Here is a 21,616-nt window from a genome sequence, read left to right on the forward strand (position 1 = left end):
ATGAAGACAGTCCTGGCCATTGGAAATTCTCTCCTGAGACAGTTTGATCGGGAAAAAAAAATGAAATGAAGGCCATCAAAGCATTAGAAAAAGCCCAAAGCTGGGGAACCTGGCCAGGGTTCAAATTCCAGCTCTTCCATTTCCAGGCCGTGACCTTGCACAGTCTCTTCCTCATCTGAAAAAGGGATGTAACATTACTCAGTGTGTTTGAGTAAGGGATGGACAGGGCTAGGTGGGGAGAGATGGGAGGGGGCCATGGAGTCAGGACCACAGAAAGTCCCCCAAATGCTGAGATGTAAGGAAACCAGAGATCAGGGAACAGCTCAGACCACCCTGACCTACGTAGGGGTGGAGGAGACACTTTTTTTTATGAGAGTCACCTGGGACCTACAAAGAATGATCAGACCCAAAGGGGGACCATTACAGATGGCATCACCAGTCCTTATTCTATTTTTTTTTAAGCTTGATCTAATTCTCTTTTATTAAAAGGATTCAATGGGGGCACGTGGGGGGCTCAGTAAGTTAAGCATCTGATTTTGACTAAGGTCATGATCCCAGGGTCCGGGGATAGAGCCCTACATTGGGCTCCCTGCTCAGCAAGAAGTCTGCTTGAGGATTCGCTCTCTCCCTCTCTGTTTGTCTCTCCCCCTGCCCATGCTCTCTAATAAATAAAATCTTAAAAAAAAAAAAAAAAGAAGTCAATGTTTCTGCCATTAGCTGCTCCAAAATAATACTAGGAAAGCATCTTATTAGTTTTATATATCTTAAGAGGTGCTCTAGACTAGCATAAACATTTGGTGATAGGACGATGGAATAAATGTAGAATTATGTATAGAATACAAATAAAAGTTTATTGTACAAAATTGAGGCCTTCATATTTCATAGCTCAATAAGGCTAAAGAAAAACTAAGTTATTTTTTTAAATTCACAAAAATTTCTTTCACTCACCCACATCCCAACTATTAAAATGGCCTGACCAAATGTTATCAAAACAAACACTTTAAATAACACCAAGTCCTTTAAAGACAACTATGCCATATGTTATTTTTTGGCATATGTGATCTTCATGGCATGGGACGGTGTGATTTTAAATCCCTGTAAAGCATCTCCGGCAGCTCGAGCCTGTCCATCATTTTCAAATTCAACAAAAGCAATGTCATGCCTTCCGGGTACCAAACGTACTTCTTTGAAGCCCGGAAACTGATTAAACAGCATAGACAACATCATCTTATTAGTCTCTTCTGGTAAATTGTTGAGGAATAAAATATAGTTTGGAGGGTAATCAGGGACCTGAGGATTTGGTGTTGAATTTCCTTGGGTATTTGCTGCATTTGGTGTTCCCTGACCAGGCTTTTTTTTTTTTTTTTTTTTAATTTTTTTTTTTTTATTTATTTATGATAGTCACAGAGAGAGAGAGAGAGAGAGGCAGAGACATAGGCAGAGGGAGAAGCAGGCTCCATGCACCGGGAGCCCGATGTGGGATTCGATCCCGGGTCTCCAGGATCGCGCCCTGGGCCAAAGGCAGGCGCCAAACCGCTGCGCCACCCAGGGATCCCTGACCAGGCTTTTTGTTTGCAGTGGTCGCAGTCTGTTCCACAGTTTTTGCTTTTTTCTTTTCCTTCTTCTTTTCTTTGTCAGCAAAAGCGCCACACATTTTAGATATTATATCCGAATCTGTTTTTGCATACTGGATTCGCATTGGTTTACCATAAAATGGAAATCCTTGCAACTGTCTCAAGGCATTTGTGGATGAGCCCAGTTCCTTAAAAATAACAAAGGCTTGCCCCCTCATCTTCATGGTCTTTAAAGCTACAATATCTACCACATGGCCAAACTGAGAAAACAGGGCATATAGGGATCTCTTCAATTCTTCTTTATTAATTTTGTCATTCATATTGTTAATGTAAATTGTATGATTTGGTCTGATATCCATGTTTGCAGTTAAACTGTTCAAATTGCCTGAGGCCTGCGCTGGCCCCTGACAAACCGAAAACCGGAAACGGAGCCACTCCTTATTCTTTTTTTTTTTTTTAATTTTATTTATTCATGAGAGACACACACAGAGAGAGAGGCAGAGACACAGGCAGAGGGAGAAGCAGGCTCCATGCAGGGAGCCCAACGTGGGACTCAATCCCAGGACCCAGGGATCACGCCCTGAGCTGAAAGCGGATGCTCAACCGCTGAGCCACTCAGGTGTCCCCACCAGTCCTTATTCAAACCAGGACATCCCAAAGACGACAAGGCCACAGGCTCCCTGGTCAGTTTTAAATAAAAAGACTGCCTGTAGGGGCCCAGGCTGGCAACCCTGCCGGGACCCCGTCGCTCGAGAGCCATCTCTGTCCCCTCACTCAGCAAACTTCTATCGCTTTACTCGCTCTCCTTTGTGCGCAAGACTCATTCTTCGACCCCGTGAGACAAGAGCCAGGCTCTCCCGAGAGCTGCGTGGTCATGAAGATCAGCCACCCCACGTTCCCCAGATCGACGGCCTGCGGGGGTACAGGCCCCCTGCTAGTACTAAGGACCCAGTTTCCCGGGTACCTGCAGGCACCTGCTCCCACAGGTACTGGGCAGGTTCGGAGATGGGGGCACCCGCGGAGATGAGTCCCGGGGACCCGCAAGGAGCTGCCCCCCGGACGGCCCCCCAGTCTCAGAACTGGCCTGCCGAGCCGATGCCTCGTGGGCGTCGACATCAGCGCCAAAGGCACGAGGAGTCCCTGCGTGAGGGCGGAGAGCACGCCGGTCCTCTGCGGGTCAGGAGCGCCGGAGTCTGTAGAGAAAGCGCTCTCGGCGTTTGCTGCGTGTCCCCTGCCTCCCACCTCACCCCACACCTAGACGTGGACATCACCCTTCGCTCGTGCCTTCTTCGCCTGTGACCCCACAGCTCTGCTCTCTGGTCCGGCATGCCCTTCCTGGCTCCCTCAGCTTTTCCAGAAGGTTCCTCAGTCCCTCTCACCTGTAGGCCTAGGCAGGCCCAGGCCAGGGAGGCGTGACCGAGCAGGTACGTCGGGCCCCAGGGCACGCATGAAATGCCTGCTTTGACAATCTTGGCTTCCAGGAAACGTTGGTTTCCTTCTCCTCCTCTCTTCCAATCCAGCCACTATGGCTTTCTGGGTGCTTCCCATCCGTCCCTTCTCCAGCCCGAACCAACATCTCCGCCTTTTCCTCCTTCTGTTGGGGACGGCGGCTTCCTGCCTCTCTTTGGCCTCACTGAGCTCTACCCTGAGTCCCGGACCCGTCCTGCCTTCCCTGCCGTCTCGTAGGCACGAAAAGAACCCTGACGCACGTATGAACCAGGGATGCGAGATAGAAATTAGGGAAATGCGGTAGCCGGGTCATCAGGAAAGGGCTCTGGGAGGATGTGAGCCATCGGCCCAGCCTTGGGGTGGTCAGGCTTGCCTATGTGGGGACCGGCAGCACGAAAAGCAAAAGGGGAATGAACATTCGTGCAGTAGAGCGAGCGCCTGCCTGGAGCCCAAGGACAGGAGATCAGGCCTTTGTTTCGCTCCATTCACAAATCACTGTGTGACCTCAGGTCAGTTCTTAGCTGCTTTGAGCCGGTTCCCCCACATGAAGTGCAAAGGATGATGGACCCTAATTCACGGAGTTGCTGTGGGAATCATGCTAAGGTCAGGAAGCGCGGTGCCTGGCTCTAAGCAGGGCTTAAACCTGAGCTGCATTGCTCACAGGGCTCTGGGCCTTTGCTTCTTTGTCTGAAAACGAGTGAAATTCCTCTCGGTCAGTGTTCCCGGATGTAACGTGCACTGTCAGCCAGAGTACGACTTCTCGTTTATAGGAGCCAAGGCTCCCGGGGGCCACGGTGTCAGCGCCCCAGGCTGTCCCCGTGGCCCACGCTGCTCGCCAGGTCTTGTGCAGGCCCTGGGAGGAGGCGCCCAGCTTGCTAAGGATGGAACAGAGGAGACCTCAGGGGTCCCACTCTGAGGCACGTAGCTGCTCAGTCCCCGGTCCGGGCTGGGATTCATTCGACGACCACGGCTGGCTTCTTCCCCCGATGCTTGTGAGGTCACGTGTGGAAGGGCCTGGCTCCTGCCCAGGCCTCAGGCACAGCTGCCGCTCCAGCCCCGCTCTGCCCCCCCCCACCCCCCTTGGTTATGCAACGCTCTTCTGACTTGGCTCTGGGCCACACACCGTTTGGATTCCGTGACCTTAATCCTGCCCGACGGGGCCGAAATGAATGAGGAGCCGTTGCATTCCGGCCTCACAAAGGCCGCACTGTCCTGCTGGTGAATGGGTTCCTTCTACTTGGGCCCGAAGCACAGTTCAGGGCCGGGGCCCCCAGAAGGAGCACCAGGTCTAGCGTGATCACCTGCGTGTGCCAGCACGTGGGACGGCCCTTTAAAAGGTGGGGCCCGGCTAGGAGAGCGGAGGAGAGCTGGGCCCGCCTGGGAGAAGGGTCCAGCATGGCAGATTCTGGGGCCCTACCCGCCGGCTTCGGGGAGCTGGAGGTGCTGGCTGTGGGGACGGTGCTGCTGGTGGAAGGTGAGCCAGGAAAGCGCTGGGTGGAGTGGGGACCAGGGGCCCCCGGATGCAGGCCACAGCTCTGGAGGTGACAAGGAGCCCGACTCCTCCGTGCCCACACCCATGGGGCACCCAGCGGGTGCACCTGTGGGATGCAGGCTGCAGCTGGGAGCCAAGCAAGAGAGAGAGAGAGAGAGAGAGGCGCCAGGCCCAGGGAGCAAGGGCAAAGGCCATCTGCCCGGAACATGACCATGAACCAGGGTTCAGGCCTTTTCATTCCCTCCAGCTGGGAGAAAGTTTAATCCACTCCCCGGAAATCCCACTAAGAATCCCATGTAAGCTCAGGCCTCCGGGGAGGCTCTGGGGACACGCAGCTCTGTCACCTGCTCTCTGTGTGGTTGCAACCAAGTCAGCCCGGTTCTCTGACCCCAAGTGGGGGCCGGGGGCGGGAAGTGCCTACCTTGATAGATGCTCGGGATTTAACTTCCTTTGCCCCCATCCTGTCCAGCTCCACCCTCCCACCCCCGCCCCCCATCTCCATTCCCCAGCCCTAAGCATTTCCAGTCCAGGGGCTACCTGGCTCCTTGAGATCCCTGCCTGGGCCCAGAGGTGGGACTGCAGACCTGGTGCTGGGTCAGCCCATGACTGGGCTAATAGGGAGCATGGCCCTTGTTCACAGCAGATCCACAGAAACAGCCCGCTTTGTCAGCCAGGCGAGTGGCCCCGGGGAGGCTGGTGGTGGGGGCTCAGGACGCCACTATCTGGGAGCCCTCCCTCTTTTTTAGGAACCCTACAACCTAGCATCCCTCTCATCCTCCAACAGGCCTTGAAATCGTATCACTTTAAATCACTGCACATGCCGTTCCCTTTTTCTAGAATGCTCTTCTCTCCCCTGTCCTCCTAGTAAATAAACACTGGGAGTTGCAAAGGCAGGATCCTTCCCGACTCCTCCCTTTGGACAGGGAGGCCAGGGTTCAGAGAGCAGGAGGAGGGAGGGACCAAGCTGAAGCTCGAGGTCAGGTGTGTGCCACCCGAGGTTGGGCCCTCAAGCTCACTCACCAGCTACCCGGCAGCTCCAGCTCACGCCTCGGGCCCCCCTCCCGGGACTCCCTTGGGGGCCCCCCTCCCAGGCCCTCCCTCGGGGCCCCTCTCCCAGGCCCTCCCTCGGGCCCCCCTCCCAGGCCCTCCCTCGGGGCCCCCTTCCCAGGCCCTCCCTCGGGGCCCCCTTCCCAGGCCCTCCCTCGGGGCCCCTCTCCCAGGCCCTCCCTCGGGGCCCCCTTCCCAGGCCCTCCCTCGGGGCCCCTCTCCCAGGCCCTCCCTTGGGCCCCCCTCCCAGACCCTCCCTTGGGCCCCCCTCCCAGACCCTCCCTTGGGCTGTCATGCAGCCCTCAGGGCGCTGTTTTGGAGCTAAACAGACATGAGTCTGGGCGCCAGCCCCGCTCCCCGGCTGTGTGCTTAGGGCAAGTGCGGTAGCCCCTCGGAGCCCGGGTCCCCGCTGCGCGCGGGGAGCACAGCGTCCAGGTGAAGGCCCGCCGGGGCGTCCCCGGAACGTTCTCGGCCCTGTGCCCAGCCTGTGTTAAGTGTCGGCAGCTGTCGGTGAGGGCAATCGTTCCAGCAAGAACCCTGCGGCCGCCTACTGGATCCCCCCTTCTTGAGGAAGGAGGAGGCGGGATGTGCGTCCTCGGCCAGGGTCTCGCCCAGCCAGCCCCTCCCGGCAACGTGATTGGCACCAGCCACGTCGCTGAGCACGGGGTGGGTTGGGGGGCAGCTTGCTGAGGCCCCAGGCCCTGCTGCGGCCCCCGGTGGCCTCTCCAGCCCTGACGCCAGCCTCTCCCTTCCTTCCAGCTCTCACTGGCCTCTGCCTCAATGGTCTCACCATCCTCTCTTTCTGCAAGACCCCGGAGTTGCGGACCCCCACCCACCTGCTGGTGCTGAGCCTGGCTGTGGCCGACACCGGGATCAGCCTAAATGCTCTGGTCGCAGCCATATCCAGCCTCCTCCGGTACCAGGCACCCCCCTTCCCTGCCCTCAGGGCCTGGCCTGGGGCCTGACCTCCAGGCACCGGGCAGCCAGGCCAGAGTCACGCTTCCCACCTGCAGAGCACTGCAGGGCCAGGACGGGCAGGCCGGAGGAGGCTGACCCTCAATCCCAGGCTATCCCAGCAGAGCCTCGGTTCTGGAGCACAGGGGCTGCTCACAGAGCTCACTGCCCGTGGGGATTCCCAGCGGGGGCCCTGTGGTCAGCCTCGATTGGAGTCCTGGCTTCCGTGTTGCTATCTCTTGACTTCTTCTGGAAGCTGACTATTACTACCAGATTCACTTATTATTGTTTGGAAATGACTTAAACCAACACCTGGCACCCAGGAAGCCCACCCAGGATTGTTTGTAAAAGCCAAAGGGATTTTGACAAGTGTCTAAAACCTCCTTACCTGCAAATCAGGATCTTTCTTTATTTTTTTTTAAGATTTTATTTATTTATTCATGAGAGAGAGAGGCAGAGACACAGGCAGAGGGAGAAGCAGGCTCCCTGCATGGAGTCCGATGCAGGACTCGAACCCGGGACCCTGGGGTCGCCCCTGAGCCGAAGGCACATGCTCATCCACTGAGCCCCAGGGGCCCCTAAACCAGGATCTTTCAACACGGTGTCAACCAGATTGCTTTCTGAAGCGCCCTGAACACTCCTGCCCTGATTCCAGGCACTCGAACGGGGGCTGGAGCCCACCGGAGGGCTTGGGCTCAGGCTCGGGCTCGGGCTCGGGAGCTGATGAGTCTGTGGGGCCAGAATCCGTGAGGATTCCTTGCCCTGATCTCCTCCTGCTCCTCGCTGGATTCGGTGAGGGAGGCAACGGGAGCTTTTACGCCTGCTTGGCCCAAGGGGCTGAGGTTGGGGAGCCCTGGGCCTCCCCTGTGACCTTGCCTCCGTGTGCCCTCTGACCTTGGTGCAGTGCCCCTCCCTCTCTGAGCCCCGGGGTCTCCGTCTATAAAGGCACAGGCTTCCCTCCCAGGATGTTCTATGTCCTGGGCTGGAGGCTTCCAACCACCCAGACACCCCGTGAGGTGCAGCGGAGCCCACAGAGCCCAGGGACTCTCCACCCATTCACCCCGGGGACTGGGCCTCTGGGGCCCCTGTTCCCTGCAGGAAAAGCAGATAACGAAGCCCTGTGTTCTGGGGAGCTGGGCGCACATTCAGGAGGGTGCCTGCCCTCCAGGCTTCTGCGGGGCTGGGCTGGGGCAGGGGGAGGGCAGAGCCGGTCGGCAGCGTCACTGCCCCGTGTCTCCGCAGGCGCTGGCCCTACGGCCCCGACGGCTGCCAGGCCCACGGCTTCCAGGGCTTCGCCACGGCCTTGGCCAGCATCTGCAGCAGCGCGGCCCTGGCCTGGGGGCGCTACCACCACTACTGCACCCGTAAGTCTGGGCGCCTGGGGGAGGCATGTTTACGATGAGCGCAGCCGTCAGTCGGGACAAAGGTCCGCTCAGTGTTTCCCAACCCCAGGGACTGGGTGGACGTGAGTGTCCCTAAGCGTGGGGCGTGGGCGCAGGAGGGAGGGAGGCAGCTGCCAGCGCACCTGCTGGGAGGGCCGCAGGGGCCCCGACGCGGCCTCAGGCAAGGCAGGAGTCGTCTCTGAACCTGTGCCTCTTCTAAGAGCGGTTTGTGTGAGCAACCTCCCCGCTTTGTTCTGAAAGTCAAGTGAGATCATGGGTAGAGCGCAAGCCCCTGCAGACAGGAGCTGTTGGGGGCAGAGGCAGCGTGCACGTGCGGGGGGGACGTGTCCCTGCACCCACACTCCCGCGGCACCTCCCCCGTGCCAGGCGCCCGGAAGGCGAGGCCAGCCCTGCACTTCCCAAGCTCGCCCTCCCACCCTCGCCTTCATAATTGGCCGGATCACCGGATCACCCGCTCCGCTCCGTTAGGGACTTGATTTTTTTTTTTCTTCAAAGGGATTCATTTAAAAAAAATTTAAACACCCGCTCTAGTCTCATCCTAAACAGTGTCTCTGAGATCACGGCCTTCGTGTCCCTATGATTGTAGTACGGACGCGCTAGAGTAAAAGCCACGCTCACCCGGCGCTGCCCGGAATCCCGGCTGCCGTCGGGGCTGGGTGAACACACTTCGGGGAGCCGGGGCTCGGCGCGCCCTTGTTGCAAACTCCAACACACAGACTGGGAAGCGGAGGCTCGCGGCAGTTACGGAGCTTGCCCAGGGCTGCAGCCGCAGGGACAGTGGGCCCCGGGCAGCCTCCCCCACTGTGCAAGGCCTGGGCCCCGGGCACGCCCGGGAAGCCGCAGGTGCACCCCCGCCCCGGCAAGTCCCACACCCTCGGGGACCAGGACAACCGCCTCTGCCGTACGGGGTCCAGCGGCCCCGCCCCATGTGACCTTGGCACGCCTCTCCCTGCCACTCCTACCTGCCCGCCCGGTGCTCTGTGCACACATGCACACACACACAGGCCTGTGCGCTCACACACGCGAGTGTGCCCAGGGCCCGCCTTCTCCACCTCAACGCGCGGCTGCCAGTCCCCACGTCTTGGGCAGAGTCCGTGCAAACAGCGTCAAGATGAGGGAGCCATAGGCCTGGTCCTCTGTGCTGCTCAAACCCCACACCGAGTCCTGCCCTGTGCCCTGCGGCCGCACCCACGAAAGAGCAGGACCCGTAAACCACAGGCGGGCCGGGGAGAAGGGGACACGGATGGGGCCGCTCAGCGCGACCGAGGCCTGCCATCCACACCCAGGTGGCCCCAGCTCCAGGTCAACATTCCTCAGGGGGTGTCCTGGCAGCGGGGATGGTGACCTGTGTCTGAGCAAGGGCTGGGGGCGACGGTGGGTCCCTCCCTAGCCACCCCCCTGAACCACTGCCCGTGCGCCTTCCCCAGGTCAGCTTTGGGAAGCGTGACCGACCTCCTCGTGGCTCCCCAGGCCCTGTCCCCGTCCCCGTCCCTGTCCCCGTCCTCCAAAGCAGGTGGTAGAGAGCATCTACTTGGAGACCTTCATCCCCCCCCCCCGTCATCTCTTTTATTCTTCACGACAGTCCCCTGGGACAGGGATTTTCATTACCATTTTGTGGAGGAGAAACTGGGGGTTCACAGGACCTCATAGCTGGTCCGAAGCGCTAAGCTAGTCGCACCAAAGCCAGGATTCTGGAACGTTCTGTGAGAGCATGAGGTCCATTCTGGGGGTGCTCTGCCCAGCCAGCACCTCCTCCTGCCCCCCGCCTTTCTCTCCCGCAGGCGGCCAGCTGGCGTGGAACACGGCCATCTCCTTGGTGCTCTGCGTGTGGCTGTCCTCCGTCTTCTGGGCAGCCCTGCCCCTCCTGGGCTGGGGCCGCTATGACTATGAGCCTCTGGGGACGTGCTGCACCCTGGACTACTCCAGGGTGGACAGGTGAGGAGGGAGGAGCGGCTGCACGGCTCCCTCCCTTGGGAATCTTTGCTTTGAATCCTCACGACCCCAGTGTCACAGCAGGAAGTCCGAATGGGGAACTGTCAACATTTGCCAGACAATCTCAGCTCCTTGGTCTCCATACCCACTTGCACGTTGGCAGCGGGACTTGGGAAAATGCATTCGGAATGCTGGCCAAGCAGCAGGCATGTCATGCAAACTTGGGGGTATACAGTTGTGCCCAAGAAGGGATGTTCCCCAACGAGCTGTTGGCCTGCGCCGGTTACAACAGTCGCCAAGCCCCATGGCCCCTTCATCCCGGCTCCGACTTGAGCAGCTTCTAAGGAGAGTCGTGTCCCTTGTTCAGGACAGTCCAAGGATGTTAAGGTCTTTGCGTTGGGAGCAACCTCCTTGACTTAGGGTTGAGTTCTCTGAAGCTCCAGAGCATCTGCTTGAGGGGCCGAGCCCTAGGGAGACAAGACTGATGCATGTTGGCCCCCACATCATGGAGCCTGTGTCTATACTGCCCCATCCAGTGGCTCTGAGGACACCAGGGCTGAGGGAGACGCTTGAGGGGTCATCTTGGGGAGGGGCCACATGGGCTCCAGCCCCCCTCTTGCTTCTGCTCATCTGCTCTTACTCGTGAAGCTTCTGGCCCTGATGACAGGCTTTCCGGGGGAAGCCTACTTGAGAGCCCAAGCTGGCACACGTGTCCTCCCAGGGCACCCCCACAGGCATCCTCCCCACCAGCACCCAGGCCTCAGGCAGCCTTTCCCCTACCCCTCCCTACTGGGCAGCACCAGGATGAGGCGCGCTTCCCTTCACAGAATGGGGCTCAGCCGTCCTGTGACTCCCACCTGTTCCCAGTTTCCAGTGACACCCGCCCCCCCCCCCACCGCCCCGGACCCCAGGTCCTCCCGGGATCCTTCCGATGATTTCTCCAGCGACGGTGTCCACTCAGATCCCTGTGCCAAGGACACTCCTTGAGCGATCCTCCCTCGAGGTCCGTTGACATAGCCCCCATTTGGCAAACATGTTTCCCAAAGTGACGCATCCTGTCCTGTGAGTGGGGCGCGTACAGAAGGCAGCCCTGTGCACCTGCGCTGCCCATCAGGGGTTTGGGGGGGCTTGTCCTCGACCCAGCCCTTGGGCTCCTAAAGGCAAGTTCAAGGAGGACCTGGTGGTCCCTGTCTCTGCGGGGCGTCTGCCTGGGACCCGGGAGCAGCTCCTCCCAGCAACGGCGGCTGCGCCTCCAGGGACAGCCGACCTGGCCGGGGACGCGGTCCTGACCCCGTTCCCGCCCTGCCCGCAGGAACTTCACCAGCTACCTCTTCACCATGGCGTTCTTCAACTTCTTCCTGCCTCTCCTCATCACGCTCGTGTCCTATCGGCTCATGGAGCAGAAACTCAAGAAGCCTGGCCACCTCCAGGTGAGGACGTGCTCCCCGAGAGGGAGTCCCTCTGTCCCCGTCAGGGACCACCCAACATGTGAGAGCTCGTGCCTTGGGGTTTTCCGGGTTTGCGGTGGGGAGCAGAGCTTTCAGCACCCACAGAGCCCAGGGGTCCCCGTTGCCGAGCATCACCAAGCGCTGGGAGGAGGGGGCGGGGCCGCTCAGACTCATGCACCCCGGAACCTGGAGCGCGAGGGCCCCGACACCTGTCGTCCCTCCCAAGGGTTTCTTTTTTTTTTTTTTTTTTTTCCTCCCATGGGTTTCAAGGTTGGAGCGGAACCCCAGGCTTTTCCGACGCTCCTTTTAAGTTGCTCCGGGATGTTTAATTCCGTCTCAGGCGTGGGCTGCTGTGACCACAGCGTGAAATCGCACCCGCAAGCCCATCCACCCGAGGCAAACCAGACTGCGGAATAAGCCCTTCTGGCTGTTTCTGAGTTTCTGCATTGATAGTCCCTTTCCACAGGTCCCTTGTGTCACCCGGACAATCGCTGGCAGACGAGCCATAAGCGCCAAAGCTTTGATTACAAAAAAATCAGGGACTAGTACCATGGTCTGCGCACCTCGCCGGTTCATCTTTGCAACCGCTCTCGGGGTGGGAATGGGGGGGATTGTGATCATGCGATGAGCCCCGAACCCAGGAGTGACAGGCTAGGCTCACACCCAGGCCCGGGGCTGCAGGGCCCACGTGGTCACCGTGCGTAAAGAAACAATCTTTGCTGAGACACTTAATTTGCCATATTATTATTTTTTTCCTGTGACTTGGAAAAAGACGGTACAAATCGGGGGCTGCCGCTGAGGAGCAGCCCTGGGCCCCGGGGAAGTCGTTTGCACAGCCCAGGGTTCCCCGAATAGAGCGCAGGCCAGAGAGGGTGTGTCTCCTCCACCCCGTCCCTGCCTCCAGGTTGGTGGACGTCATCAAGCCATTTTGGCAGACGTGACCCCTGGGGCCGGGCAGGCCGGCGTGACAGGTGCCAGGGAGGCCGCCTGGCCCCGAGCCGCTCGGCGGGCACAGCACCTTCACCCACCTGGCCCCTGGGTCCGACCCCCCTCCGCAGGTGAGCACCACCGTGCCAGCCAGGACGCTGCTGCTCTGCTGGGGCCCCTACGCCCTCCTGTACCTCTACGCCACCGTGGCCGATGTGCGCTCCGTCCCCCCGAAGCTGCAGATGGTACGGACACCTCGCCTGCCCGAACTCCCTCCACTTTGGGGCCTCTCGTCTCTCCCCATCTCTCTCTGGGCTCCTGGTGGTCTCTTCCCCTCTCCCTCCGGACACTCAGAGCGCCTTGGCCATCGGCTCATCTTGGGGGCCACACGGGGCTGCTGCTTGGCATTGCCTGGGCCCCACGTCCCATGACAGGGACAGGGACGGGGCAGGGACAGCCGGCCAAAGCCGGGACTGCTGCTCGGGACAGAGCGTGCTTCTGCGTCGCCAGCCAACCAGCGGGAGAAGCCTTGGGGGCTGCAGAACCAGCCCCGCGGAGATGCCAGGAGGCTGCGGGGTGGGGGCTCACCAGGGGGGACCAGGGCGAGGGGCCGAGGCTTCCTCCCTGAGCCCTTGTGTCACGACAGGTGCCTGCCCTCATTGCCAAAGCAGCGCCCACGATCAATGCCATCCACTATGCCCTGGGCGGTGACATGGTCCACGGGGGACTTTGGCAGTGCCTGTCACCGCAGAGGAGCCAGCCGGACCGCGCGCGGTGAGGCTCTCCGCGGGGCTGCTTGGCCCTGGGCCCACGCCTGACGCCCTGCACCGACCCCTGTGCTCGGATGCTGCCCGGGAGCCCTGCCCAGCAGCCGCGCTCCACACCTGCCCCCCCCCCGCCCCGCCCCCAGGATGGCCCTGTTGGGCTTGGCCCTGGGTCGGACGCTGGGGACTCAGACAGCACCAGGCTGCATGAGAGGACCCGGGACCTTGGAGCCAGACAGACCCGAGGTTCCATCACCCCTCCAGAGGCTGAGCGGCCTCGGGAAGGTCACTCTCTCTGCACCGGGCTTCCTGACCCGTGACCTAAGGGCTCCCCGGGGCAGCTGTGAGGTCTAAGCAACAGGGTGTGTACTCGCCACCCACGCAGAAACTCACGGCAGCAGCTTCAGCGCTCGGGGTCCTACACAGAAAGGGGTGAGAGCCTCGTGTTGTGTGTGGGAGCGCGACCCAGGCTCTCAGCGTTCAAATGCCACGTATTAAATTGAGAGCTGGTGCAAGCGACGGGGCTGTGCATGCGTCTGTCCCTGGCTCGTGAGATGTGAAGGCAGAAATGGTGACTTCGCCGTGCGGAAGGGGCCAGGACGTTACCTGGCACATTAGGTGCTCACTGACAGCCCCCAGCGCCCGTCGGTCAAAGACAGTGAGCTGCATGTTGCTCAGTTGCCAGCATTTAAAAAAAAAAATCGGTAAAATTTATTTAAAAGTCCAGATGTCTGAAGAGGCCCCAGCAGCCTGGCGGAGGTTCCGTGGTGACCGTTTGTAGGACTCGGGGCAGCTCTCCCCTTTGCCCAGGGCTTGCCCCCTTCCACCAGCTGTGCATGTATAGTCCCTGCAGAGCATCTGTGTTTGTGACAGTGAGGCTGGGTCCCCGTCCCTGGATGCACATCTGTGCTTCCAGCAGAGTCTGCATTTCCGCGATGAGGTGCAGCAGGTGCAGAGGCCCGGGTGGGGCCCGATACCCTGCAGGGAAATGGGGGTGGTTGGCAGGGTGCTGGTGGGCGGGCTCCGCAGGAAGTCTGATGACCAAGAGACAGCGGCTGCTCCAGGCACCTTGCATGCGGGAAAGATGAAGGCTCAGGCCCCAGATGCTGAGCGGGGAAGAAACAGGTCCCTGGGGGCAGGGGCAGGGTGGTCATGACATAGCATCTGGGCTCCCTGTTACCAAGACCTGCCTCTCAGCTTTGCGGATGCAAAAAATCAGGTCACAGAGATATAACTGCACGGGAGGCCGGTTCAGTCATTTTGCAAAACCCAGTGGCGTGAATAGGGCCACAACCTTCCCCACAGCTCTGTCTTCTAGTCTATTCCATGGGCTGGGTGCTGTAGAGACAAGATGCCACCCAGCCTCCCTCCAAGGCCTGTCGGGGTCTTAGGCCTTGCGGTGGGAGCTGAGAAGGCAAGTCCTGGGGCCGCGTGGCTACAAGGTGAGGGTGTCCAGAGCCCAGAGGTGCTGACCCTGCCCCACAGCCCGTGTCCTAACTGTCTTTACTGTCTTTACTGCCTGCCCTTCACCTGCCACTAGAGACACTAACCCCGGAAGGTGAGACAAGGAAACAGTGAGAAGAGGAGGGAGGTGACCCCCAGACTTGAGAGAAGAGGGGGAGATGAAGAGGCTGAAGATGCCGGGCAGGGTAGCCCGTGTCCCCAAACAGCCCGTGGGGACTGACCTGTGCCCAGGGGGCCGGGGGGGCGCAGGCAGGCGGGAGGAGGTCACCTCCAGAGCCAGCCCTGCAGCCCGAGCCTGTGGGGAGGCCAGAGTGGGCTCCAGGCCTGTCCACCCTGGACTGGGGGTAGCAAAGGGGGTGGGGGGACAGGGCCCCGGGAAGGATCGAGGCCGCGGCGGTCATTGGCTCGGGGACGCCTCTCGCTCGAGCGATGGCTTAGGGGGCCGTGTCGGTGGAGCCTCTCCGCCCAGGGTCCGGGCAGCTCAGGGGCTCAGGGCTCCCCACGCTGTGTGCAGAGCCTCCCCGCCCGCCTGCCGCCAGCCTCCAGCACCGGGGAAGGCGGTTGCCGGTCCCCTCTGATGCCCACCTGCAAGCCCGTGGCCCAGGCCTGACCTGGGGGATAGTCAGCACCCGGGACCCCCAGTCCGAAGCTCCTACTTCCTCCTGGGAACATAGTCGGGAAAACAGCAGAAAGCGGTGACTGCGTCTCCCCGTCTGTTCCCGGCCCCCCTGCTCCTTGACTTTGGGGAGCATCCCTCCCTGGCCAGCTCTACCTCGTCCCCTGAGGGGACAGCAGCGTCTACCCGACTCTCTGTCCCCTTCCAATTGTGGGGCCTCCACCAGTAGGGACAGCCCCCCCCCCCCACGGGGATGCACCAGCCCAACCACCCATCCCCATCGCCATCCTGCCAGGGAACCTGGGCCTAGTGGCTGCGGAGGGAACGGGGTGACCAGACCCCACACCCCCATCCCACCTGCTGCAGAGGAGGGGATACAACCCCCAGGTCCTGTCCAGTCCAGGCCTCCTCATCTCTTCCTGGCTTTTGTGAGTAAAAACCATATCACGTGGCTCAGAAGTGGAAAGTAGGGACCAAGGTCGGGCTGTGGCCACGCTGGGGAGGAAGGGCTGTCTGCATGACCCAGGGGCGCCCTGTGGGACCTCTGCGAGTCCCTACCTCGAAACTCCGCTCTTTCCCTCGTCCCAGGTAAGTCAGACGTGTCCTGGGGCTTCACTGTAAGCCCGGCTTGGTCACAGAGGTCAACAGAATTGTCCCCTCCCGACTGCAGCGTGTGGGGTCCTGCACCCCTTCTGGATTTCCCTCCAAGCCTCTGTGACCTGACCCGGTAACCCAGACGCCTCTGTTTGTTTGTTTTTATTTATTTATTTATTTATTTATTTATTTATTTATTTATTTATTTAAATTACTTTATTACTTTATTTATTTATTTATTTTTTACGCCTCCGTTGTTTTAAAAATGTAACCTGTGGGGGGCCGGAGCCCAGGGTGAGGAGGCCCCAGGCCTGCCATCCTCTCGCTGGGTGGCACCGGGTGAACCACAAGCCCTCCCTGGCCCATCCCTTCCATCCCAGGGTGAACGGGCTCCAGCAAGGGCTCCAGGTTTTCCAGACCCTATTGAAAGTCTAACTCGTTTTCAAACGAGGTGCGTGTTAAGAATCGAGTATGCTCCTGTACCTCCTACAATTCATCTGTTGAAGCCCTAACGCCCAATGCCACTATGTTCGGAGTCATCTTTAAGAAAGGCTCAAGGTTCGGTGAGGTCATGGGGGGGTGGGGACCTTACAGGACTAGTGTCTTTGTAAGAAGAGATACCAGAGAGTTCTCGCTCTCTCTCTCCTCCCTCCCCTGTGCATATGCCCCAGGGAAAGTCCAGGTGAGGACACGGCGAGGGAGGGGGGTCTGCAGGCCAACGGGAGAGCTCGCAGCAGACGCTCACCCGGATCTTGGGCTTGTACCTCCAGGACGATGAGCCAATGCGTCTCTGTTGTTCAACCCGCCTGGCGGGTTGTGCATGCATGCAGCAGCCCTAGTGGCTGCTGCGGGTCATCCCAAAGCATGTTGTTCAAGACATGACGACAGAAGGGAGGGGGCGTCCAGCTGCGGCCCGGCTCAGCGGCACGTGGGGCACCCACCCACTCTCACCTCTGTAGAGCCTGGAATTGTATGAAGCCCAATCGAAAAGGCACAAAACCCATCTTCTTAGATCACCTACCGTCCCCAGGAACACTTATTCCAGAGGTTACTTTTGTAAAGAGACATAAGGACCACGGAATAGGATCCCCTCGTGCCCCGCCTGCCCCATCTCCTTGCTGCCCTTCGACAACTGAACTTGAACTAAAGTCACTAACAAGATAGCAAATCGTGTCTGAGGCATAGGAATGTACAGTCCCAGGCCTCTGGCGCCCACATCCCCGCTGGGATGGTTTTCCTGGGGCAGGGGAGGGGCTGTGCACCTGGTTCATCAGCAAAGGTGGAAATAGGAATTAAGTAGAGCCTACACCATGCCCATATTTTTGCTTAAAAGTAAGAGGGTTTTTGCACATTTTGCACAAGTAAGAAGGGGATTGTTGCACATAGAGAAAGAACTTTGGTAGTAAGGTAACGGGCCTAATTTATTGATATCTTTCTCTTTGCCGCGAAACTGATGGGATTTCCGTTGCTTTCCCTGCTAGAGACGCTCCCAGTGCAATCTGCTCAAACACAAGCCCACCCTGAAGCCCGTCAAACTGCCTCCAGAATGGTTTTCCCCATCTCGGTGAATATCATGCCTCTGTCCCAAGGAAGAGAAAATGAGGGGGAAAGCAGAGATTTGAATACTCGCAGGTCAGGACCACGCGGTGCCGGCTTCCCCCGCCAGGTGGCAGTGCCACCTCAGTGATGGCTCCAGCCTGCCCCCGCCCCAGGCCTCCGGGAGAGCCGGGGAGCCCAGGTCCTGCAGGATCCCAGGCAGGCTTCTTGGCTGCTCTGGGTGCAGAAGCCTGATGTCTAGTGTTTTCTACCTCAAATGATGATGTGACTCTACGTGTCTCCTTGAGAGAAACACAACTGCCCGCCCATCAGCCAGAGGCCTCCCCACGGCCCTACGGAGCTCCCCTGTCTTTGCCTCCAGAACAGTCACTGGAAACCTACCAAATGTAAACCTCCAAAGTCTTCCAGCGCATTCCAAGCACTATGCTCCGAGAGGCAGCCCGAGCCTCAGCGAATGTGCAGGAAATGGCATTTGGTGATGGTGATGTTTCCACGGTAACGGGCACTGGAAGAGCCTTGGGCGGAGGCCAAATCCTAATCCCTGAATCTTCGCCTCCTCTTGGTGGTGGCAACTTGCTGTTCGCCTCCTAAGCTGTTCCCTGGCCCTGACAGCGCACACCTGTTCTTCCTCCATCCCCCCGGGCCTCTCCCACAATGGCCCGCTGTCTCCCCGCCAGGCGCCCTCAGCCCAGCTGCCCGTCCCCCTGCAGCTGCCCAAGCACACGCAAGGCCTTTGCTCCTTAGGTGAGCGGCAGCAGGGCAGCTCGGAAGACGCTCAGGTTCGGGTAGTGGAGAGACCCGGGCATGACCCCGGGACGTGCCTTTCATTCAGTGTGGACCCCAGTTGGAGCAAGGCTCTTATCTCTGAATTTATTCCATGCATCCCCCCCCCCCCCAAATGAACTCACCGGGGCGGCATAACTTAAAGCACTTGGCACATAGTGGCTGTTCAACAAACACTAGACTCCCTCCATCAGGGACCTTACCGGCTATTTCTTGCTTCCCCCTGAATTTTCCTATTAGTCACTTAAGAAACGGGTATATAGGAAAATCGTGGTGGGGGAGTGACGATTATATGCAGCATCAAATCCACTACCTCAGTTAATTTCCCACACACCCTCAGAGTTCTCACACTTCTCTGCACATTTGAATCATCTGGGGCTGGGCGATTCCAAGTGTGGTCTCTGGACCCGAAACACCACTTTCGCCCAAGTGCTTGTTAGAAAGATAGACTCTCAGGCTCCGCCCCGGACCTCCCGAATCGGGATGTGCTTTTTAACAGCCCCCCATGAGGTAATCTGTGGGCACTTAGAGCTTGAGAAACGTAGCAGAGATTTACAGACTACTGACGTCTGGGTCCACCCCACCCCCCCGGAGACAACGGTGTAATTGGTCCGAAGAGCTGACTGAGCCTGAGACTTTTAAAAGCTCCCAGGTGGTCTTATTGTGCAACCAGGATCAAGAACCAGTGATGGGAGGTGGGGGTGGGGGGGTGGGGGGGTGGTTCGGGTAACAGCCGTCTTACAAAGAGTGATTTAGCTGAGATTTACTGAGTCATCTCCGAGGCCATTCTCTGCTGTTTTATATGCACGTCCACATCCACACATGTGCATATTAATATATGTGCACGTATGCATATGCAACACATAAACACATGTATATTAGTATATGCATATCACATATACACAAATAACACATACACACATGCATATTAAGACACACATGTGTGTATCACATATACACATATGCATATATAACACATATGCACATTAATATATGCACACATACATATATATGTGCACACACATGCATGTATGATATATAGACACACGCATATATAACATACGTGCCTATGTGTCTACAGCACACAGGCGCATACATATTGGTATATATTCACACCCATATTAATATATACACACGTGCATATATAATACACACGGGCATACTGATAAACTCACACATGCGTGTTAATATACATACATGTGCACGCACATTTTCCTCCAGAAGCCTATGATTTGTACTCTCCTCCATCCTGTCCTACAGCCTGCTCTCATCTTTCTCTTACTAATTCCCCAAATCCCAAAGATCGTAGACCAGCAGATCCTCAGCCCAAGGCTTTTTGTTTTATCACCATGATATCATTTACAAGCTCATAGGGTCGGGCCTTGTGAGTAATTGAGAGACCGGGGCATACAAAGGTTAGACACACTGCGTAAGGTCGACAGTGCCTGGGGAAGCTCCCTGGCTCGGGGGCTCTGGGCTATGGGTGCAGAGGGAGCCTGAGTCCTCTCATCATCAAGCAGCGTGCAGAGTCGTGGGGGGTCTTGTTAGGGGCAGAGTCTGGCTCGGCAGCTCTGGGCGGGGTGGTGGGGGGGAAGAGGGACGAGCTCCCTAGGCCGGGGATGGCGATTGGGCCTGTTCAAGGGACACGAGGCCATCGGGCCAGGGCAACAGGGGCTTCAGAGACGGCACCCAGCGGGGCTGCAAGGTGAGAGGCAGGAGGTGTGGACACAAGGATGGACTAGGCTGGACGTTGTTGCTGTTGTTGTGTTAAGAACAACCTAAAATCTTGGAAAGGTTTTAATCAGGAAAGCGGCCAGATCTGGTTGCTGTTTTTACCTCGTGTCTCTGTGTGGCGACTACGTGGGAGGAGGCAGCAGGGGAGGCGAGGGGTGCCGACGACCGCGAGGCCGGTTGGGCTGGAGGTGCTGCGGCGTGGAGGCCAGGACAGTGACGGTGGTGGTGGTGGCGGCGCTCATGGTAAGAACTGAACGGACACGACACAGGGTTTCGGAAGCAAATAGAACAATTGGCTAGTGGCGTGGATACGTTTATTGGTTTGGTTCTTTCGATTTCAGGAAACAAAACTCCATCAACTTTCTTCAGAAAATAAGGACGATTTACAGACTTATAAAGTGAAAGCTATGACAGATGTGGGCTTCAAGTAAGGTTTGATCAGGGCTCTAAATGTATTCTTCTGCTTCTCAGTCCCACTCCGTCTGTCCCCCACCCTTTCTGCATCCCTTTATCCTTATGCTGAGTCCATACCTGGATGCAAGTCCATACCTCTTGGCTTCAAGAGCAAGACCTATACAGGGTGGCAAGATGGTCCTATTTGCCTGGGGGAGGGGCAGGCATCGTTCCAACAACTGTAAAATAAAAATCCTGATCTCGGATTGATTGAGCCATCTCTGGACAAATGCCCATTGCCGGGAGAACGGGCCAGGGCTAGCTTCCTACCCCCACTATACGTCCATTGCCCGCAGCCTCGTTAGCTTAGATGGACGTTACCAGACACGGCGTGGATGAGGGATGAGATTACCCTTGTTGGCTTGGACCGGGGAAGGTATGGGAGTGAGCGGCCCTACCCAGACGGCATAGGGGCTACACGGCCGTGAAGAATCACATGGTGTGGAGGAGGAACTTCCAACTTCCGTTACTGTCAACTATATTAGGTTTGAGGGCATGAAAGAACATGCGGGTGACACCTGTGTTTCTGGAGGTGTCGTGCTGAGATGGGGAGGACCGCAAGGCTCGGAGGGGAATAAGCACAGGTATCTCCTAGACACTCAAGCATCTGAGTCCGGTGAACATTGGGACATATAAGCAGGAGCCAAAGGGTGTTGTCCTGGGTGGAGTCACTCACGTCACATGGCGTCCTGGAGGTATGGGACAGAGGGACAAACGTCAGGCCACGGAGGCAGTGTCCCCTTGACTCCTAGCCCAGGGATTGGTAGGAAGAGAGGTGTGGCCTAGGATTCTGATTAAAGGTTTAGGGCTAGCGATCTTCCAAACCAAATAAAGCCGTGAGTATCCATATTATGCTACTAAGGGAATGAATGGTGGATCTTCATAAATGTCTGGATGAAAAAAATTAGAGTGAAGAATCTTTTCCATGTCTTTTATTTCTGTGCTGCTTAGAATAACAAGAGGAGAGAGAAGCAGGGAGGGGATTTGGAGCCCCATGTTTTCGATGAAAACAATGAGATTCATACAAGTTAACTGATGACACCAGGTCTTGTGTTTGAACCCCACCCTCTTGATTCTAATTTTAGCTCTTTAAACACTGTAGATCCAAGTGTCTATGGTCAGATAAACAATTATTGGAGATGAGATATGTACATGACTCAAGACAAGGGTCACAGCAGATAAGATGGGAAAAGTCCTGGACTCCCAGTCAGAACAACAGCTACCTTGGAGCTTTGCTGCTCTCTTCCTGTCTGATCTTGGGTGACTCATTGAATTTTTCTGCTCTGTATTTTTCATCTGTCTAATATGGGGTTTGGGTTAGGTTCATTGTTTTCAAAGTTAAAAACAAACAAACAAACAAACAAAACAAAACACTTTTTTTTTTCTCTCCAAGAAAAGCCATACTAGGAAGTGTCAATAAATTAG

At 57.6% G+C, this 21,616-nt stretch overlaps 2 protein-coding genes and 1 long non-coding RNA gene across 3 annotated transcripts in view; 1 reads left to right on the top strand and 2 right to left on the bottom strand.

Moving 5' to 3' along the window:
* Positions 1-713: 713 nt before the first annotated feature.
* LOC140632135 (U2 small nuclear ribonucleoprotein B''-like) lies at positions 714-2,010 on the bottom strand. The gene is made up of 2 exons (XM_072823820.1): positions 1,406-2,010; positions 714-1,350 (listed from the first exon to the last, which is right to left on the bottom strand). The coding sequence occupies exons 1-2, from the start codon at positions 1,931-1,933 to the stop codon at positions 1,042-1,044; spliced, it is 837 nt and encodes a 278-aa protein (XP_072679921.1). The 5' UTR covers positions 1,934-2,010; the 3' UTR covers positions 714-1,041.
* A 2,162-nt stretch (positions 2,011-4,172) lies between these two features.
* On the top strand, positions 4,173-13,509 carry RGR (retinal G protein coupled receptor). The gene is made up of 7 exons (XM_072823819.1): positions 4,173-4,497; positions 6,322-6,478; positions 7,759-7,880; positions 9,701-9,854; positions 11,164-11,281; positions 12,358-12,471; positions 12,873-13,509. The coding sequence occupies exons 1-7, from the start codon at positions 4,419-4,421 to the stop codon at positions 13,002-13,004; spliced, it is 876 nt and encodes a 291-aa protein (XP_072679920.1). The 5' UTR covers positions 4,173-4,418; the 3' UTR covers positions 13,005-13,509.
* A 6,526-nt stretch (positions 13,510-20,035) lies between these two features.
* LOC140632139 (uncharacterized) overlaps positions 20,036-21,616 on the bottom strand; it is a 38,337-nt gene continuing 36,756 nt past the window's right edge. Inside the window, exon 4 of the long non-coding RNA XR_012029670.1 lies at positions 20,036-20,880. This is a non-coding gene — a long non-coding RNA (uncharacterized lncRNA). The remainder of the gene's footprint in view (positions 20,881-21,616) is intronic.

The sequence above is a fragment of the Canis lupus genome, chromosome 4, assembly GCF_048164855.1.
Source record: "Canis lupus baileyi chromosome 4, mCanLup2.hap1, whole genome shotgun sequence".
Classification (NCBI taxonomy): Eukaryota; Metazoa; Chordata; class Mammalia; order Carnivora; family Canidae; genus Canis; species Canis lupus.

Bases quoted from the DNA above. Each gene is read 5' to 3' on its own strand.
- LOC140632135 (XM_072823820.1), bottom strand. From the start codon at position 1,933: ATGGATATCAGACCAAATCATACAATTTACATTAACAATATGAATGAC. The intron at 1,351-1,405 runs GTGACTATCATA...AAAAAAAAAAAG, and splicing joins CTCTCTCTCTCTCTCTCTCT to CCTGGTCAGGGAACACCAAA.
- RGR (XM_072823819.1), top strand. From the start codon at position 4,419: ATGGCAGATTCTGGGGCCCTACCCGCCGGCTTCGGGGAGCTGGAGGTG. The intron at 11,282-12,357 runs GTGAGGACGTGC...CCCCCTCCGCAG, and splicing joins AGAAGCCTGGCCACCTCCAG to GTGAGCACCACCGTGCCAGC. The intron at 12,472-12,872 runs GTACGGACACCT...GTGTCACGACAG, and splicing joins TCCCCCCGAAGCTGCAGATG to GTGCCTGCCCTCATTGCCAA.